A 20,081-nucleotide genomic window follows, 5' to 3' on the forward strand; every position below is an offset into this window, starting at 1 on the left:
TTAATTTGTGAGAATCTTGTTACCAAGTAAGTAGTTTAATAATAATGCTTACATTTATTAAAATTATGTTGTTGATTTTTTTTAAAGGCGAAAAAATGGCTTTCACACTCACTAAAAAAAAAAACGAAACAAAGGGGCACTTAGGGCATCAGTGGCAGAAGGGCCTGTGTCAGGGAACCAAAAGCCCCTCCACTGCATGTGCCTGTTCAAAACGTAATCCAAATAAGTGAGGAGCACGGATGTAGGAAGGTGCAATTGCAGGAATGAGATTAGCCCACAGTCTGTCACCACCTCTGCCAGTCAGTCACACCCATTTATTTCAAGCTCTGGCGATGACAGTCTCAGGGCGAGATTGTTTCAACACATTCATTCTCAACCTGGTTGGCCCTGACTTTGCTGCCATATCATTCTATTGGGAAATACCTTAGTCTTCTGCCACTGTTTATGAGTTCTGCCTTAGCAAGCTTGCTTGTCACTACAATCACAACAAAGTATATTTTACCCCACCCTGTTTGTAAATTTCACATTGAAGAGTCCATCTAGTGTGAATTTCCCTTTCCTAAACCCTGTGGATTATGTAGATTTTCATGAATAGGTACAAAAAAAATAATTTCCATTTTTGAAAGGGTGTCCATCTGCACTGTGAAGTTAATTACTGTATATCCAGGCTCAAAGTACCAAAGTCTACCTGAACTGTAAAGTAAACAGGACGTGCGCTGCTGGAACAGGAATGGGTAGCGGGCGCAGGACATGTCCCGGAGGAATAGGAACGAGTGCTGACCGCAGGATGTGGGTTGCTATTGCCAGAAGAGAACAAGACAAGGAACAAAATGTGTCCACCTTTGTAGCCAGGACATCTATACTAGAAGTTAGGTTTCTCAATACGCTTGGTGACTGAGTTTTACGGTCAACCAATTCACCTCAATGCAGAATAGCACAGTGCAGCAAAATTTCAGGGCAAAAAAGAAAAAACAAAAAACAATTAAAAGAAATCGAGAACAGGCAATGTGACAAGGCCAATTGACAAAACCAGGACTGAAAGAAACCAGGGAACTAAATACAAGCAACCAGATGAGACACCAAGGAACAACTGGACAAAACATGAGTGGATGAGAGGACTGATCGGAAGACACAAGAGACCAAGCTGATGATAATAGATGGAAACAAAAACCTCAGGGCACAGGTGTGAAAAGAGGGACACAGGGATATCATGACCTAACTATTTGTCATCCTTTAGTCTAGGAAGACTATGGAGTTGCGCACAAGATGTTTGTTTTTGTACAGCGCCAGTTGTGGCTGGCCAGTCCGATGCAGGAATGACAATCCCTGTGGTAGAGGTAGCTGTAGCCTGACAAAACAGAGTCTAAAAAAAAACACAGATCATTAGATTGTGATAGTAACTGTGTAGTGTCTTCCGCCATTTTGAACAAGCAAATTTCCTGAAGGTAGAGCTATTTTAGAAATGAGTACATTTTATTTACGTAAATTTAAATTGCAAATACATTTGTACCTTGATACACCAACTTGACTTATGCGTTTTTTTTGTTTTGTTTTGATTTTATCGCAATACAAGCCAAGCCATCATTCAGATTACATATTTTTTGCTGAGACTTTCAATTGCCCCTCCGCCCCCGAATGAAAGAGGAATTGAGGCATTATCTTGAATGCCATTGATTTCTGTAGGCAGGACAAGCTCAGATGCAATATAATTGGCTGCTGCATACTGTTATGTCTGCATGCAGAAGACAATCATACTGCTGCGTCATATACTGCCCCCATATGGCCTGTTTAATTCTAATTGATAGATGATTTCACAAAAAGGCTTTTAACTAAAATATTTCAAGTCTTATCATGGGGAAGGGATATTTATCATGACCCAAATAATAATAAATGGCCCAAATATGCTTATACAAAGAATACATAGTGTCAACATAAGTGCCTCAGAGAGTTCTGTATAATGAATAGTGTTTAAAGCGATTGACAAATTTAAAAAGTTATTAATTGTCTCTCATGAATCACACATTTCCCCGTATCGTACTTTCTATGTAGGTCATTTCCTGTTCAGTCACCTCAAAGTTTTGTTGTTGTTGCTTGTGCTAAACCCTGTTTCACATTAGCAGTAAAGAAATAATATATTCTAGTGTTTTATTATTTAGAATTACTGCCCGTAAATATTATATTTTATATTACTTTAGGATACTCCCGCCAACGCACTGAGCGATGAACGTTTGCAACCCATTGATGGGAAAACATTTGTACCCATTGCCAAAGGTAGAAAAACGCACGTATGGTGAACGTTTTGAGAACATTTGCGAAATTAAACGAACCCTGACACCTCTGATGTGAATGCAACATTTGCTGCCTTGGAAAACTATCACAGTTGTTCGCCAGTCTGGGCTGTAGCGCCTATTGATTTTTTATCAGGATTTCTTCAAGGTTGCAAAGACATTTGCCGGACGTTCAGATTCATCTGCATCATGTTGCCAGAACCATGGTTGATGTATCAACAATGAAATGAAAGTAAAGCCCAACTAGCAAAGAAAATCTGTGGGAAATGTGAACATATCCTCTGGAGGTCACCCAATATTTAACTGATGTACTCTGAATGGTCGATGCAATAAAAACAGACACTATAGCAGAGTTTCAGCGAAAAATTACAGAAATTGTAGGTAACAGTGGCAACGTAAAATGGCTACCCTCTGACTTCAGCCGTGAGGAGACGACTGATAGCCCATTCATATGCTGCATTCGATGAAGGTGGGAAATTTAACTTGCCCCATTGAACTGGGACATCCGCTTTGCGAAGTCGAAAAAAGGGACGCTGGTTGACCGCCCGACTTCAGTTTGACGTCACCCGACCATGGCGACCTCACGGAGACCCAGACCGAGAATTTTCAAACATAATTCATAAGAATATAAACATAAATCATACTTATTTGTTTGTTACATTACAGTACATTAATTTAGTTATTTAAAAAAGGTACACAATGTGAACCGTGTTGAAGTTATTCCTTATTTATATAAATTAAGAAAATTATGAAGAAGATTTGCTGGAGGTGAAGATGTGTTATGATGAAGCAGAACAACAAACAACCATCTATGTTGTTTACATATATCGAATTTGTTGTCCATCTTCACCGAATGCAGGATTGGCCCACGCCACCCGCACGACGTATGCATCCACGGTGATATGGAGCGTCTCACCGGAATTACGCACAGAATCTTGTTAACAAAACCTTTGTTCTGCACAGGTACTTTGGTATTGTTTAATTGTTTACATTTACTTTACTTTTTGTTGTACCCCCCCCCCTCGAAAGAGAAAATAATTTCACTGATGGGGAGAATTGTTTTTGCATTTGTATTCCCTGAACCCACATTGTATTTGAAAAATAATTGGTTTATCATACGTTTTATATTTGTCATGGAGTAATAATCTCGAGCAACTTGATTGTCTAATTAAAAAAATCCCGGAAAGAAGTGCAATAATGGGTGATTTGAAGAGCGTTTTTTTCGTGTGTGTCGCACTTTCTGAAAAGTAGACATGGAATTTTTTAAGGTGGTCATTTTGCGGACTTTGTTTAAGGAATAAAGTGCGTGGAAAATAAGTGTTTCCTATTTTCAAATAAAGTTTGTCCAGGCTTTTTACCATTTAATAATAAAAAATGGAACAGCATAAAAAGTCTTAAAGTTCGTGAAAATTAATTGATATTTAGATTTGTAATGATGATCTCTCCTTGATTATTGGAACGTATCGATATCAACGATACTAGCCCAATGCCAGATCAGTTCTAAAATGTAATACCACTATTTAGCACTACCTCTGTTGCTTACACTTTAAGCAGAAAACGGATTTAGATGTATTTGATTTCAGCTATGGTGCATTGTTGTCACATTTTCGCGTTGAATTGGTCCGAGAAAACAAACCTTCGTAAAAGAGGGGGCGGGTCCAGAGGTTTGTCGTATTGCTAACACGATTGGCTAAAATCGCTGTCAGTCATTGTATGGGGCAAAACATGCCCACCCAGTGTCCCCGGAAAGAAGCGAGGGGCGAGAGTGAGAGGACGACGAGGAGGGTTGCAGGCTACACACTAGACATTCAGGGAAATGAAGTTGTCAGTCAGGCCAGCCATCTGCTTGAAACTAGGCAGCTAGCTAGTTAGGTGACAGCCGGTCAGTATAGCGAGGTTTACATTCATCAGCACCGCTACGATGGTCGTTTGTCAGAGATTATTGTAGGCGCATTTTGTTACGAGTCGGGCATAGAAAACTACTGATCTGAGATAAGGTTACATTATTTAACGCAACCTAGCAGTAACAAAAGGAAAGTAGGAACAACTTGCTAGCCTACTAGCTAAGCCTAGTCGTCGAGCTTCCTCCAACTTAAAAACGACTCCTCGCATTTGGTCGGTAAGTTTTTACACTTGAGAAACGCAAATTCCTGTTTGTTTTGTTCGTCGTATTCGCTGCTCACGTAGAGTTGGTGATTGCTCATTTCTTGCCACTAGGTCACAAGCTAGCTAAACTTTGTCGATGGACATTGCTGTAGCTCTGAATCCACACACACGACAACTGTTTAACTTTAATGAAAAGTTACTCGAGGAAGTTGAGGTCGTCGCTTGGTCTGTCTGTTGATCTGGTTTTCAAGGGTTTGTTACCCTAGTGTCGACTTGCCACTAAAATAAGATCTGCCGCCGTGGCCTTTTTTCCCCCTCAGGTGTGCGTTTTGCAACCATTTCCTGATTCACATCACAGTTGTGTTTCTTTTCTAACAGGGCTTGGATCATCTTATTTAGTCATGCCTTTTCCTTTCGGAAAGTCCCAGAAGAGTCCAGCAGAAATAGTGAGGAGTTTGAAAGAAAATGTGGCATACATGGAAAAGCTGGACGCTGGGGAAAGTAAAAAGTGTGAAAAGGTGAGTGTTGGAGAGGGAAAAAAAAGACATCGTTTTAACTTGGAAATGAATGTCTCTTAATGTTAGCTGTGCACTTCTCAGGTTGCAGAGGAAGCTTCAAAAAATCTAGCTTCCCTGAAGGAGGTACTTTGTGGTACAGGTGACAAGGAGCCTCAGACCGAGGCAGTGGCTCAACTTGCACAAGAGCTGTACAACACCAACCTTCTCATTTCACTCATTGCAAATTTGCAAAGGATTGACTTTGAGGTAGGAAACATGTGTTTTACTACTTACACAAAAAGTATGCTTATGTGAGCATCAAATCATCATCAATGCCCAAAGCAAAATGATTTTACATATGACAAGTCACGACCAAACCATTTAATCACCATTTTTTTACACAGGGGAAGAAGGATGTGGTTCATTTATTCAGCAACATTGTGAGACGGCAGATTGGCACACGCACGCCGACAGTAGAATACATCTCTACACATCAACAGATCCTTTTCATGCTGTTAAAAGGGTAAGTCCGCCTTCACATCAGAAACAAGAGTAATGGGGAATTTTCGCTCTTCATATCAGAACCATGAGAATACTGCTGACACAATGACTTTCCCTTGACATGTTTTGCAAATTTGAAATCTACCCAGAATATGTTCCAACAACTCCCAGAGAGCGAGTTTGAACTTGTTGCTTTTACCAGTGCGTTAGACATGTAAATGAAAAGCATGATTGTCAAAATCTAGTTAAATAGCTGTCTCAAATGGGGCTACTTTGTTTGTAAAAACACTTGTGTATTGTGGATGAACAGTTTCTATTGAGTTAGACAGCAGACTCAGCTGACTCTGAGTGGCGGCGCGTTTGTATGACCTAGATTAAATAATGCAGTATAATAAGTCAGTATTGCAATAACTTCCTTCCTGGAAAGCTCATGGTCACGTTGCATGCTGCAATTTTCATTTAGAATTTAATTTTAACAAAGCATTCCATAGTGTTGTTTGTCCTCTGATTTGTTTTTATTTAGAAATCATTTTCCTCTTCAAATAATAAACAAGCAGAGCAAAGATAGACACAATCTGTTACTGAATCTAAGTATGTCCAGAGTAAAACATTTTTTAACTATAGAGGCAACATTTCAGTAACATTACAATGTTTACTAGGTTTGGGTGTTAAATCGATTTTATTGCTCAAGTCGTGTTTATTGCTAAGGACAATTATTTTGGAAATTCTCTCTCTCTCTCTTTTTTTTTTTTTAAAGCGGTGTCCGTAATTCAAAGATTGCTGCCATGGACTATTTGCAGGCCTATAAACAGAGATGAGCCTGTTTACAATGTCAGTGTTGCCAAAATAGCAACTATTCAGATCTACACCTATTTTTTAAAAAAAGCTACTTTAATCCCCATTATAAAAAAGACATCACAAGTAGAATCACTTTCCCAGTATCCATATGATGAAAAAAAAAGAGCTCAGTGGAAGGCAACCGGAGTGAATTGCACTAAACATTTCCTGGACATAGTGCCCATTGTCCTTTTGAAAATGCAACGATTTCTCAACATGTTGGAAACTTTTGACTTGATGTGTGAGCTTTACCAAGATGCAAATATTTTGCCAAAGTCATCTCGCCTTACCTTTGCAACTCTACATCAGTAAAGAGCGCATAAGAGGGCAGCGGTGGGTGCGCCATTACTGTTCTGATAATGCACATATTGACTCATTGCGTCAAGCAGTTTGACAGCCCATTTAATTATGTTGCTTGGTCTAGTTTTTAATTCAGTGATGTTTTGACATTCTGCGCTTGTTTTGTCAATGGGGACATTCTTTCAAAGAGGAAGCACTAAATATGTCAAGAACACAGATAATTATTTTTATTTTTTTCTGTTGCGAGGAAAGAAAATCTGAAAGAGGAAACTCTTTAAAAGCTTTTAGGTGTCTGGAGAAATACACTGAATTCCGCAAGGGGAGAATCAAAACAAATGCACATTTTCTTTAAAATGTCTTCAATAGGGTCATTGTAATTTTTACCAATATCAAAGGGGAAATAAGACGACAGTCTTGCGCTTTTTGACACATGCTGTCATGCAATTGTAAAATGAAATGGAATGCTGTGTATCCAACCAGCCATCCATCTTCTACTGTATCCTGCTCATCCTGGTTAAATCTGTGAACACAAAAGGATTATGACATGTGCTTGTAGTTTACACTCCACCATAAGACATGACCCAACTTTGGAAGTGCGCTTTTCATTCTTGTTTTGAAACTTTTAAGTATTTGTTCTTTAATAATATTGTTTTAAACTCCCTGGACAGGCAGACATGTGGCATATTTTGGACTTCACTCGTCCTATACTGCAACAAGCGCAATTTTGTATTCCATGGTCATTTTCCTCACCGGTACTCTTCAATGGTCAAATCCCAAAAATGATAAACAACACATTAAAATAAGCCTTAGATGCACACTACTGATGTCTTGCAAATGTTGCTGAAGTTGGAAACGTATACTGGCTTTCAATTCAGCGGGTGCACTTCTTGAGGTATTGTGGGTATTTAGAGTGGAATTGTGCAACTCCGGGGACATTCAACCTCAGAGGTTACACTGAGGATTGCACATTATTACTTTCATTTGAAAAATAAATAAGGCTATTGCTTGTTTGGAATTGCGCTGATGTAAATGAGCAAACTTATCTGCCTGTACAGATATGAGACTGCAGAAGTGGCTCTGAATTGTGGGATGATGCTGAGAGAGTGTCTTCGTCATGAGCCGCTAGCCAGGACGATACTCTTCTCTGAAGAATTCTATTGTTTCTTTCGATATGTGGAGCTCTCCACCTTCGACATAGCATCAGATGCCTTTGCATCATTCAAGGTATGCGATGGCATTTTTTTATCCTGTTTGTTTAGCATTGTATTGCACTTCTAACAGCTTGATTTTCCTCTGGCAGGATCTCCTCACAAGGCATAAGCTTATGTGTGCTGATTTCTTGGAGACCAATTATGATCGGGTAAATACTCAAATGTCTTTAATCGAAACAATATTATGACTTAATCTAATATTTGTTTGAAAAATGTCTGTAAGGTATTTACAGAATATGAGAAGCTCCTGCTTTCTGAAAATTACGTCACCAAACGCCAGTCTTTAAAGGTAACGCCTTTACAGCTTTAATAAGAATCAAAGTTGTGTCAATATTTGCCATCTAAATTAAAAATGGAAATGCATTTTCAGCTCCTGGGGGAACTTTTACTGGATAGGCACAACTTCACGGTGATGACAAAGTACATCAGCCGAGCAGAGAACTTGAAGCTGATGATGAACATGCTAAGAGATAACAGTCGCAACATTCAGTTTGAAGCGTTTCATGTTTTCAAGGTGAGGGGTCTGTTTCCAATTGTTCCAATGTCAGTGTAACATTTTCTTCTGAGCTTTTATGAGAAATTCTCTGATTGGTATTGGACTCTCTGATGAAGTGATGTGTATTTGTTATATGCTGCAAAATGTCAAGTAATTTGTGATCTGATAAGACTAGTATGGGAGTAATCATTCTGAAATAGACACCGGCATGGACGTGTGCTGAACAACATGATATATTCCTTGTTGGAACTCGCAGGTTTTTGTTGCAAACCCCAACAAGACTCAGCCAGTGCTGGACATCTTGCTGAAGAATCAGACCAAGCTGGTGGAGTTCCTGAGCCACTTCCAGACAGACCGGTCCGAGGATGAGCAGTTTTGCGACGAGAAAAACTATCTGGTCAAGCAGATCCGAGACCTTAAGAAGCCCACGGCCCCGGAGGAAGCTTGAGGCCGCAAAATGGAGTGGTCCAAAAGTGTTAGATGCAGTAGTGGCGGCCAGCGTCGAAAGACGTGCTTCTCTAAGGTTTAGCGTTCATTACAAAATATAGGAGCAAAGTAAAGATGACTTCCGTCTGCTTTTTAGTTTGGATGGGATTTCCTTACAGCAACTTGAGTGGGCCAAGAACTCTTATATAAACCGTAGCGCTTCTTTTGCGTTGAAATGTCCATTCTTGTATTGTCGGACCTTAAACTGTTACTCTTCCACATTTTTGCCAGCACAGACCTTAGAATGACAACATCACTCTATACGCAGCATGAGCTACGTCAGTTAGATAATGACAGAAACTCATCTATGTTGACTGAAAAACTGAGGGGGATGCTCATTTTCCAATATGATCTCATCCAAGCCCTGTCGTGACCGATTTGATTCATTGGATTATTGTTCATTTTCCTCTTTTATTTGAGTATGGAAACAATGTCGAAACACATGTGGGTCATATTAATAACAAAGTTTGCACATTTCTCATTCCGGGTGCCTAATATGTCGTTTTTAGACCTTTGTGTGCATTTGCGCTCACAGAGGTCAGCGACGAGATTACCAATGCGTTTGCAAGCACAGCAAGAGAAAATCAAAACGGCAGAGGAATGAATTGATCGTGAGGTGGTTTTGGCCAGTGCTCAGCGGGGCTGGCATGTCAGAAATAGAAACAAGGCATCAGATAGTGCTGCGGGGTAGCAGCCATCCCAGCACCATCAACACAATGTACCAATTGATCTCACTGGGAGGACCCTGTTCCATCCTCACATTGTCATGTACATAGAGTAGTATTAGGGCCACACGAAAACTAGCGCTGTTAGAAAAAAAAACTGAATTTTGAGAATACAGTTGGAATACTTTCTGAGTGAAGTCATAATTTAAAAAAAATGGAACGTCACGGTACACTTGAGTACAAGTTTGAATAATATTCAATATTGTACCACATCATTGCAACTACAATTATGTGCATTTTAATGTAACTTTTGCTTGGGTTTGTTCAATCAATAAGAAATGTTTTCAAAAATAATTAATTTTACTTTGTAATAATATGGCAGGCTTCCGTCTTCTGGTCTCAGACTGATTAATGTAGGTTGGAGGGAAAATGTTTTCAATATTCTGACTTTATTCCTGTAACATTCCTTCATAAATATTGTTACATTTTCCCTTATCAATTACCAATGTATTTCCTCGCAGTGTGGCCCTAATACCCCTCATATATCCTCTTGCAAACCGTGATGAACTAAATTGCCTCTCTTGGCAAATGTGGAAAGTTAAAATGGCATTAATCTGATGCTGCTGCAAGGATGCACCATAAGTATTTATACACAGACGCATGATCGTCATACCAAAGTCTGTTTTCTTATAACATAAAGATTCAAAATGGCTTGCCTTGCTTGATTGAAAAAAAAAATGAGACTATAGTAAATTAAATATAAAATCATGTCTTGTTTGAAATATTTAACTTTGATTATTTGGCTCATTGTACAACAGAATTTTCACAGGGTCAAATGTCTTTGTAATACTTTTTTTTTTTAAATGATATGATTGTAATATTGCATTTGTTCCACTGTGATGCATGTTTGAAGCATCACTTAAGAGGGACTATGTTACAATAATGAGTGGTGAATAGTTTAATTTCCTCGCAGTCATCATTTAATTTGGTGTATCTACTTGACTTCTGCCATTGGGATGAAAATGTTAATTTTCAGGATGAACTTTCTGTGCGCACAGTCCAATCTATAGAATATACCTCAAAGACTTAGAATTGCTTTTTTTCCTTGCTATCCCTTGACATTTCAATTTAAGTTGTTTGTATGCATGCATTATGTGATCTCCACACGGTCAAACTTGAGCAGGGTTTTTCTTTGCGGAAAACATTTCAAAACAATTTCATTGGGTGGTGCCACATGGATGTGACTTCATAATGAATTACAGCGTGGAACCTTATAGTGATTGATGCCTTATTTAAAGATGTTCAATGGATTGCAGCTGTCATGTTAATTTCAATAATTCTATATTTGTAAACCAAAGCCTTTGAGAGGGACATATACAGTTCAGTTATACTAATTTGTTTAATGTACACCAATCATAATTAATAACTAAGTCCAAATACACCCTAATGGTATAAGTTCTGCTTTAATTGCCATTTTAATTAAAACAATACACACACGTGTTACCAAGCGTGTGTTTGTGTGTCGTACAGGTATGTCCCTGTGTTATACAACCACTTACCAAGAGAGAGCTCCTCATATTATTTGGCACCTTGTTCATATTTGTGCTAAAAAGCATTTTGTTTTTATTGAATCCTACCTCCAATTGTGACTCTAGACAGTAAATCACTGGCAAAATAATGACATGAAGTCCTTAATTGTTAGACTATAGATCAAGGTAATATAGTCTTTTAATTAGGGGGTTCGATGTATATTTCCTTAGTCATGTAGTATTTGATGCCTTGTCCCCTATTTAATCATGAGCAGACTTTGGATGGAGTTCTCTGTACATACATTTATAGAGAAAAGTGTGAAAGCATTCATGAAATAAACTTTGAGGCAATATAACTGCATGTTATCTCCAGATTGTTTCAAATTCAAAGTCTTCGGTCACCTGTTTGCAAATAAGAAACAGTGTTGCTGTGGATTTATTTTTAAATATGATACATGCCTAACTCACTTTATTGTTGTTGGTATCACGTGACACAAAAACGACAAAACCGTCAACATTTAGACTGTAGATTTAATGCAATGTATACAAATTAAGTTTTCAAATTGAAGTTTAGCCCATGTGTTGCAGTATTGTATATTGTTGGTGAAAACAACCACTTCTATTCAAATATATTATTTTTTAAATAATTTATTGTCCAATCTAGAGTGTTAAAAATGGCTTCCTCTCTTTCACAATGCAATGCTGGTTGAAAATGCATTTTTTGTGGGATCTCCTTAAGAGTGATCATTTTGGAGATGCGAAGATTCCGCCTGATGCCAGTCTTTGATAGCGACTTCTTTGTACTTCTCTGTTTTGCAGTTTTCTTTTGGAAACAAATACGGATTTATACCCGAGGCTCATTACACATGAAAACATTCCAGCTCAAATTTTCAGCTAATGTGGAATGTTTATGCACATTTTCCAGAAATATGACTAATTAATTTTGCAATTATTCTCTCACTTTCCAACTTAAATTAACATTTGCCTCACGAATAACGCCCAAATCAGCACTTAGTGGAAAAACAATGTTGGTTCAAGTGTAATAATTGTGTATTAAGACTTCCAGTCCTGCTATGGAGAGTCCTTGAGCTTTTGTGTCAAATGTCCTCCTTGTTTGACAGCATTGAGTTCGACGCAACCTCCTCCTCCTCTAGGCCTGTTCTAAAACATTGGACACGTTCCATTTTGCTATGAGGGAACCAACACGAATACAGCTGTCTCTGATCTCCTTTGTTTTATGAATATGATAACTGAAATATAAACCGTGAATACTGGAAGCTTTATTTGAATGTAAAAATAGTCGTCGGTTATTGATGCACACTCACGTTCACGTAACGGCTTGGTCTCGTTGCAGGTTAATTCAACACGTGGATTTCACTTGAGTAATTGTTACCAATGCCATAGTCATTGAATAATGCAAATATGGACGTCTGGCGTTCCCACGAGCTTTGTCGTTTCCACACTGCACAAGTGCACAAGCGGGGAACATGCCGGATGGCAATGTAGGTCAAAGTTCGACCCGGGAAGAAGGCAAGTTAGGCAACGCTGGTTCCCACAATGTAATGAGAGGGGGGAAGGGAGGGCGGTTGTACCGAGATCCTAACGGTTTGTGCGAGGAGAAGAAATAGTAGTGATGAACTCTTTTTTTTTTTTGGAGGGGGGGGTGCAATTTGTGCGCAAATGAGGCGGGCTCCTCCAGACGGAGCAGAAGGGTATGTGGGGGCAGGGTTTACAAGGGTTAGAGGTCACAAGTCTCTCCTGGCCTGCTGCTTCAATCGGCACCCAGATCAATGCAGCCACATTGGCGGAATAAACCAAATCCGCCCTGGCGCTTTTTATTCCTATAATATTTTTTTCGTTGGTTTTGCTTCTTTTTAACAGGTCTTTTGGTGGGGATTTACATTTTACACACTCGAGGATAACGTCCCCGGCGCGTCCACCCCACCCCCACAAACAGGAAAAACTACTATAAGATGGTCTCACGATTTCATGCCAACAAGGGCCGTGTTTGTGCCAACAAGGGCCGTGCAGGACGCAACATCTGCGGCCAAGGCTGAGTGGAGTGGAGCTCGCTGCTCTGCACGATGGACCAAGCTTGCCTTCCTTCTTTTCTACCCTCGGTGCAACCAACTCAAGGTAGGTAGCTCTTTTTTTCTCACGCGTGTCCCATTCATTGACGCCACTGTTGTCATCCAGGGTAATCTACTACCACTTGGTCGTAAAAGTAAATTCGATTGCATCCGTGTTATACAGAAAACAAATAATGTGTTACAAATTTATTTATGTGAAGCATGTGTTGAAATCTTGGTACATTACGTTCTGAATGACAGTTGCGTAACCATAACAAATACAGTACGTTATCTTGTTAGAAATGGCGTGTGTTTTGGTTCTATCATGTCTTATGAGCTGGGACGTCACTGGGACTTATTTTTTAATTGAGCGTCGACGCGCTGATCACGAGGCGCACTTGGCGCCTCTTTGTGAAAAGCAGGACACATGATATCACAGTCTGAACTTATTTCCCTTCTCTCAACCAAGTTGATGTTGCTGCCCCTTTGGACGATAAATTAACGATAAAACGTAAACTGTCACATTCAACAGAGAAGCCACATTCCAAAATAGAATAAATTAATTGCTTCCCACTCCAAAAACTCCATACGATATGTAAAAAAAAAAAAAAAAGGTTCTATTTGATTTTTTGAAAACGTATTATAAATAAAAAATGAATCATATGTACATAAGTATTCACAACGTACATCACAGAGCTCAAAATTGACCCCAAGCTCTTCATGTTTCTACTTATCGTCTTTCAGAGGTTCCTACAATTAATTGGAGTTCGCCTGTGGTAAATTCAGTTTGCCACATGTGACAGTACATGTAAGAGCAAAAAGCAAGCACCAAGTCAAAGGAATTTATCTGTGGACCTCTGAAACAGGATTGTCTTCAGGCACAAACTTATGAAAGGTTACAGAAAAATGCTGCTTTGAAGGTTCCAATGAACCCAGTGGATTCCACCATCCGTAAATGGATGATCCGAACCAGCAGGACTCTTCCTAGAGCTGGCTGCCTGTCTACACTGAGCAATCAGAACCTTAGTCAGGGAGGTGACCTAGAACGCAATGTTCACTCTGTCTGAGCTCCAGTGGTCCTCTGTGGAGAGAGGAGAACCTTCCAGAATGACAACCATCTGCAGCATTCCACTAATCAGGCCTGTATGGTAGAGTGGCCAGATGGAAGCCACTCCTTTGTAAGAGGCACATGGCAGGCCGCCTGGAGGTTGCCAAAAGGCACCCGACAGATTCTCAGACCAAGAGAGAAAGACAATTATCTGTTCTGATGAGACAAATATTAAGCTTTTTGGCATGAATGTCAGGCATCATATTTCGAGGAAACCAGGAAATGGCCATCTCTGGACCAATAGCGTTGCGGTAGTGAAGCATGTTGACAGCATCAGGAACTGGGAGACTACGTAGTCAGGCTTGAGGTTGTAATTAAGTATTGCGCAAAAGTTATAGTATGAATACTTATATTTATGTGATGTCTTCATTTTTTATTTTTAAATTTGCGGAAAAAAAAATGTAGATGTCATTATGGGATGTTGTGAGTATAATATTCTGGGATGAGGCTATAATGTAACAAAATGTGGAAAAAGTATGTGAATGCTTTACAGATCCACTGTACTTCGATTTTCGACAACTGACGACAAACATTCGGCATTCACAATATTCATTTAGTAATGAAATCCAGTATACTTAGAGCTTAAGAGCTTCACTCATTTGTGAAATCAGGATTTCACCGTCAACAACACCAACAATGATTTTGTTTATTTTCTTGAATAATGAAGTACATTTATGGTCAATTAAATACTAATTTGGTTTATGCGCATGGTGAATCGGATGATGTAAGTCATAAAGTTCCCCCTGATTCTAATTCTGAAGATATTACTACGAAACCCAACCTCTCGAATACATGCATTTAACAAACACAATTATTTTCTGTACCGTTTTGTGTGAATGATGTGCAATGAGTGCATATAACCACCTGATGAGTGGATTGTAAGGCATGTTCTTACAGGTAAATTGTGTTTTTGTTTCCATCTCTCTCTGAATAAAGGCTGTTAAATTTAATGTTGAATTGAAGAACAAAAGGTAGAGAACAAAGTAGCAAAATTCAAGAAGACACTCATTTTAATATTCATTACCTGTCTGCCACCACAAAGCAACGAAATAATTATTTTATTAGTCACCAAATGAATGAAGTATTATGAAAGATGCAATAAACACAAATGACACACTAGAATAAACTGTAAATAAAACAAAATGCCACCTCCTGGAAGATAATAGTTGCTGAGCATCTCACGCCTCAGTTGACAGCAATCAGCTCATCCATTGTATCACTTGGCCCCTCCCACGATTACACCCAGGACAAAGGTTGTGACCCCTGTTCACAGACCAGTAGTTGGCTTGGCTCAATTAGGCTCCCTGATTTGTCCAGGTGTGCTTCCTTGGAAGCCTACTTAAGCATTAACAAAGAGGCCTGAGTCTTTCTGACTCCTTAGCAAAGCTTTGGTAAGACTGGTGATGTGAGCGTGTGAGTTGATAGAACATTTTACAGTGCATTCTTATCAAATGAGCATTGTTTGAACAGTTTGGTTTTGGGTTTGATTTGTATAAACCGTTTAAGAACAAATCATCTGACCACAGCATTTGTTCTTTATGGTAATTCACAAGAGGAATTTCTTGTATTTTCTTTATGTGATGCAATCAACTGTTTTTATTTCCTTCTCAGATTGACTGGACATTGTCTTGCCTACAATAGAGCACGCCATGCTTTTCTTGCCACCCACAACGAGCCGCTTGACCCCAAGGCCCTCCAGCTAAGGTGCATCTAGTGTAGTACAGTGATATACTTGATTATCTACTGCCCTAGTTGCTCCTTCTGGCTGGAGAGTTTTTTCATGCTCACTTTCTCAGGGGCTTTCCGCAAGCAACATGTGGGAGGGAGTGACTGCATTTATTCCACGGCTCCCATCGTAACTAGGATTCATTTTACATACATTTTACACAACTGTAAAATGAGATAAAAAAATCCAAATGCCATTTAACTTACAAATGTCGAAATTACTATGCTTGTGTACAAAGAAAAAGCAACTCGCGCACAGTTGATCCTTTTGATGCTTGCTAATTGAGGTTTAGTGATGCATGTCACATGACATGTGTGAAATCAATTTGAGCTTTGAAGTGTTCCCCCCTCCCCGTGATTTCGGTGAAATGTTTTATGTCCTTCAGGGGTTTTGTAGATGAGAAATTCATTCCATCTGTTCATTTGTTATATTGCTGTGCATATCGTCCGTCACTGACTTGGCTGTTCCAAAGTGCTCACAGTGCAGGTAGTATACACTAAACCTACTGCAATTTGTGCACTTCAGGGGTTGCCAGTCACTTCTACCATGCCTTCCACCATGCATCATCACAGTTATTGTGTAGACTTATGGGCTGACGGCAAGTTTTGTTGGTTTGCTTCCAGCTTCTGTCGCTTTCTGCTGTGCAAATCCATGCAAAGCTCTCCGTTTGTCGCACAAAATCCACTGAAGAGGTCCCTAGATACTGAAAGTGAAACATGTTGTTCACAATGGCATGACCAAACTTTGAGTCTCTGTTGCACTCAACCTTATTGCAGTCTTTAATGCTGCTGCGCTTGTCTTGTGGTTTTCAGGTGGATGATCTCGCAATTCCAAAACCTTTGTAAATAAAAGGAATTGCACAGTATCCATCTGTAATCCGCCAGATGACTAGATCATCCCGGTGTTTAGAATGCTGCAGCGATGTTTATCTGATGAGATGCTTTTTGATGTATTACAGTACGGTGGCATGTTTGTTGTTCAAATGCAGGCTCCAACCCTCCTGTGTGGTGTATGATCACCTTCTGATGTAATGGACCTTCACAGAATACTTTGCCTTTTTCCTACATGCCGAAACCATGCAAGTGAGGTTCTGCAGACCTCTAAATGTATGTGACACTATTGTAAGTGAATGATGAATAAAGATCCATTCAGCAGTGAAAAGCTGTTTGAGCGTTTATTCATCCTTTGTCTACCTTAAGGTCCATTTTATATTGATATGCTCTTTGCTCTCACCAGTAAACCGTTTAGTGCCCTGATAGAATGACTGCAGTTTACTAGTAACATTTATCCCACTGCTCGTGCCACTACCAGGAATTCTTGGAGTTGACCTACTTCTGAGGACAACGTGTACTACTACAGAGGCCTTTTTGGATGGTGATGTCAAATTTGAGGCCTGTGGTCTGGATTTGGTAGGCAGAGTCCTTTTTGTGTGGCCGGTCAGAGCTACGCGTTAGAATGGTTGTCTGAAGTCTGCAGCATAAGCCTTTGAGTTTATACCTCTTGTGTTAAATGTGAGGTCAGAGTCACATTGTGCCTGTCACATTGTTTGTGGTCTAATAAAATAAATGACATCCATATGATTCTTACTGACTCAGTCTTGGCTCATTTTGGCAGCAAATAAAACAATTTTTTTAAAGGAATGAATTGTTAGAGAAGCTTTTTAAAAGCTTTTCCACTACCAAATCATTACTTTGAACATTAGTATGTATATTAGGTTGCCACAAATTATTTTTTTAATGAAATTTCTTAATTAAAAATACTAAAACTAATTAAATGAAAGTGAGATGTATGCCTAAACCGATGAGGTAATTCTGTATCTTTACACGGCCTGCTAAAAAAAACAATTTACGTGGCCGGCAAATTAAAAAATTTGTTACCCCTTGAATAAACGCTCAATCATCTTTGCAGTAGTCTGTCAGCAAATGTGCGGTTGGCACGCAGGTTGACCGCTAGATGGCGCCATTGACAATGAATTTTAAATCGCGAGATTTTAAATCCATGTGTGATCTTGCTGAAAAGGAAGCTGGACAACAAGCTTGTCATCTGGCATTTGTAATTAAGAGCAAACTTGAGAAATGTGAGAAGAACATGTAACAGAGTATTGTTCAAGTAGCATACATGCATTCCTGACCACCTTTGTCTGTTTGGTGGATATTTCAACACAAGCGACACGGCGACCCTAATTGTATCTAATTTTATTCTCGGGGCTCTTCATCGGCACAGTTTGCGCGTCTCGTTACTCGTGCTCGTGCGTCGGTTCGCGTCACTGCTGCTGGTACGAGCACCGAAGCCATCCTCAATGTGCACGCAGGTGTGTGCATGTGCACGCGCTTGGAGAGCTCGCGCACATGCCTTTAGTTGACTCGAGCAGTGTTCGGTGGAGGAGATCACAACTTGCCAGTGTGGGACTTGCTCGCGTGGGTGCTGAAGCACGACCCGTCAAAGGATGCTGACCCACACGATCGCAGCTTCATCAAACCAATGCTGAGCACCGGATCTTCGAACTTTTAATGCTTTCACATAATTTTACAGACTTAGATATACGACGTTTTTGCAATCGAAGTTAAGTTTTGCTTGCCAACCATGATTAGTTTAAGACTCACCAGTGCCCTTCTTTTATGCGTCTTCCTCCGATTGTTCTCCGGAATCGGCGGACAGGCGCCGAACTGCCAGGAGGTTCGCGCTGTGTTTCACACTCTCCACCCGGGATCCAAGTGGGTCCCCGAAACTGCCGTGTCAGGTAACTACCTCGCCTTGTGCCTTCACTTTTACTGTCTGTGAATACGCCACTGCTTGTTAGCCGGATTCTGATTTGAATTACTGTACAGTGAGTATTCCAGTCCAACGCATTCTCTGCGTATTAAATTTGAGCTGCTCAACTTGCAAGTAGCAGAACTTGGAGACAATCCATGCACTCACCTTAGCTCACCCCAACCTGCGAAATAACTTGTTAAAAATCTTAATTCGTTTTAAACAGCAATTCTATGAATGCATATTAATCCCAAAATGGATGATTTGTTGACTTCTCTTTAATTTTGTTGACATCAAGTTTGAGATTAAGTTATGATGATGGACTGAACAGAAGACTACTGGCAGAAGACTTACTGTGTCACAGGCTCGCTTGCTTTACTAGGTAGTGGATGACGTTAATTTCACAAAAGCTTGAAAAATAAAAACTTTGAAAGGTGAATGACTCAACATTTGTTAAACAAGAGATTTCCTTTTGGGAATAGTCGCAAATATTCATCATCAGGTCTTTAATTGTCATGTGATTACGTTCAACGTCCTCCAGGTGAACTGTCATACTCTCCATTCTCCTTTTTCTCTTTGCCAGCAAATGTTCTTCCAAAACAAGTGAGTGAAACAAATGTGAAAAGGCTGCAACTTAAATAGCGAGGAAGAAGCGTGACATGCATTAAAATTTTTTTTGGCATGCCCCCCTTACATTTCATATTCATCTCCCATCTGCATGTACCCGGCAATGTGTTTCCTCCATGCATCCACTTTTAATCAAACACCCTCCACCTGGGCCAGCAGATATCTGACAGCCGCTGGGGCAAAGATCCAGCACATCCGTAGAAATATTTAGCCTCCACAAATCTCAAAGTTTGTCTGTCTTCAACTAAGGAGATAGTTCAAGGTAATAACCTCACCATGCTGTCAGCTAAAGGACAGTTCGTCACAGTTGTGGCATAGTTGACTTTTCCGCATGCCCATGACGCCCACAGTTGCCCAGCTGCAAAGAAATCGTTAATCAGAATGACGTGCCCTGTTGGACGATCTGTAATTATACACTCTATTCTAGAGACTTACTGCTTATGTCTGATAGCTCTACGAAAACCCCTGCAGCACTTTTGATGTAGCTTCAAGAAAAGGTTTAATATTACGTACGCCATCACCATCTAATCAGATCCAACACAAAGACGCTATTTTAATTAACACTGTTCTCAAAATATTAAAATGATACTCTATCCTCTTAAGAGGTGTTTTTATGGAAAACAATTTAAGCAGCTGATTTACATTAGTGTGAATGCGCTACATTTTGATACGATTTAACTTATTCGTGATGTAATTCATTGTTTCATATTCTAGATGCTCAATGATGGTTTACAGCAATGGGGGAAAAAAACATTTATTTTGTTGAATCGCATGTCCTCAATGGGTTCCATCAACAGAGTTCATTGAAGACTGTAAATTGTGATTGGGAGTTTGATTGATTCGTCATTTGTATGTTCCATGAAACTGTCTGGCGACCAGTCTTT

The 20,081-nt window shown here is 39.7% G+C and overlaps 2 protein-coding genes and 1 long non-coding RNA gene across 7 annotated transcripts in view; all 3 read left to right on the forward strand.

The window, feature by feature from the left end:
- Positions 1–4,004: 4,004 nt before the first annotated feature.
- On the forward strand, positions 4,005–9,203 carry cab39l1 (calcium binding protein 39, like 1). Its single transcript, XM_088294655.1, has 9 exons — positions 4,005–4,407; positions 4,773–4,912; positions 4,994–5,158; positions 5,296–5,414; positions 7,585–7,753; positions 7,830–7,889; positions 7,964–8,029; positions 8,111–8,254; positions 8,493–9,203. Exons 2-9 carry the CDS (start codon positions 4,796–4,798, stop codon positions 8,682–8,684), a joined length of 1,032 nt encoding a protein of 343 aa, XP_088150781.1. The 5' UTR covers positions 4,005–4,407; positions 4,773–4,795; the 3' UTR covers positions 8,685–9,203.
- A 6,217-nt stretch (positions 9,204–15,420) lies between these two features.
- LOC148337932 (uncharacterized) lies at positions 15,421–17,400 on the forward strand. Of its 4 annotated transcripts, none has more exons than XR_015842957.1 (4): positions 15,421–15,484; positions 15,705–15,797; positions 16,778–16,901; positions 17,131–17,400. It is a non-coding gene; the product is annotated as an uncharacterized LOC148337932 (long non-coding RNA). The 4 variants fall into 4 exon arrangements; XR_015842955.1 differs by having other exon boundaries at positions 15,457–15,506; XR_015842956.1 differs by having other exon boundaries at positions 15,484–15,634; positions 16,778–16,940.
- Positions 17,401–18,077: 677 nt separating this feature from the next.
- gpc3 (glypican 3) overlaps positions 18,078–20,081 on the forward strand; it is a 111,332-nt gene continuing 109,328 nt past the window's right edge. For both annotated transcript variants that reach the window (XR_015842757.1, XM_088292396.1), the window contains exon 1: positions 18,078–18,559. Coding sequence is in view for 1 of the 2 variants with exons in the window: in XM_088292396.1 (XP_088148522.1) it covers positions 18,403–18,559 (157 nt within the window). In the remaining variant the exon portion in view is untranslated. The remainder of the gene's footprint in view (positions 18,560–20,081) is intronic.

Source organism: Idiotropiscis lumnitzeri, chromosome 4 (genome assembly GCF_059441095.1).
Source record: "Idiotropiscis lumnitzeri isolate Australia: NSW breed Sydney's pygmy pipehorse chromosome 4, RoL_Ilum_1.0, whole genome shotgun sequence".
NCBI lineage: Eukaryota > Metazoa > Chordata > Actinopteri > Syngnathiformes > Syngnathidae > Idiotropiscis > Idiotropiscis lumnitzeri.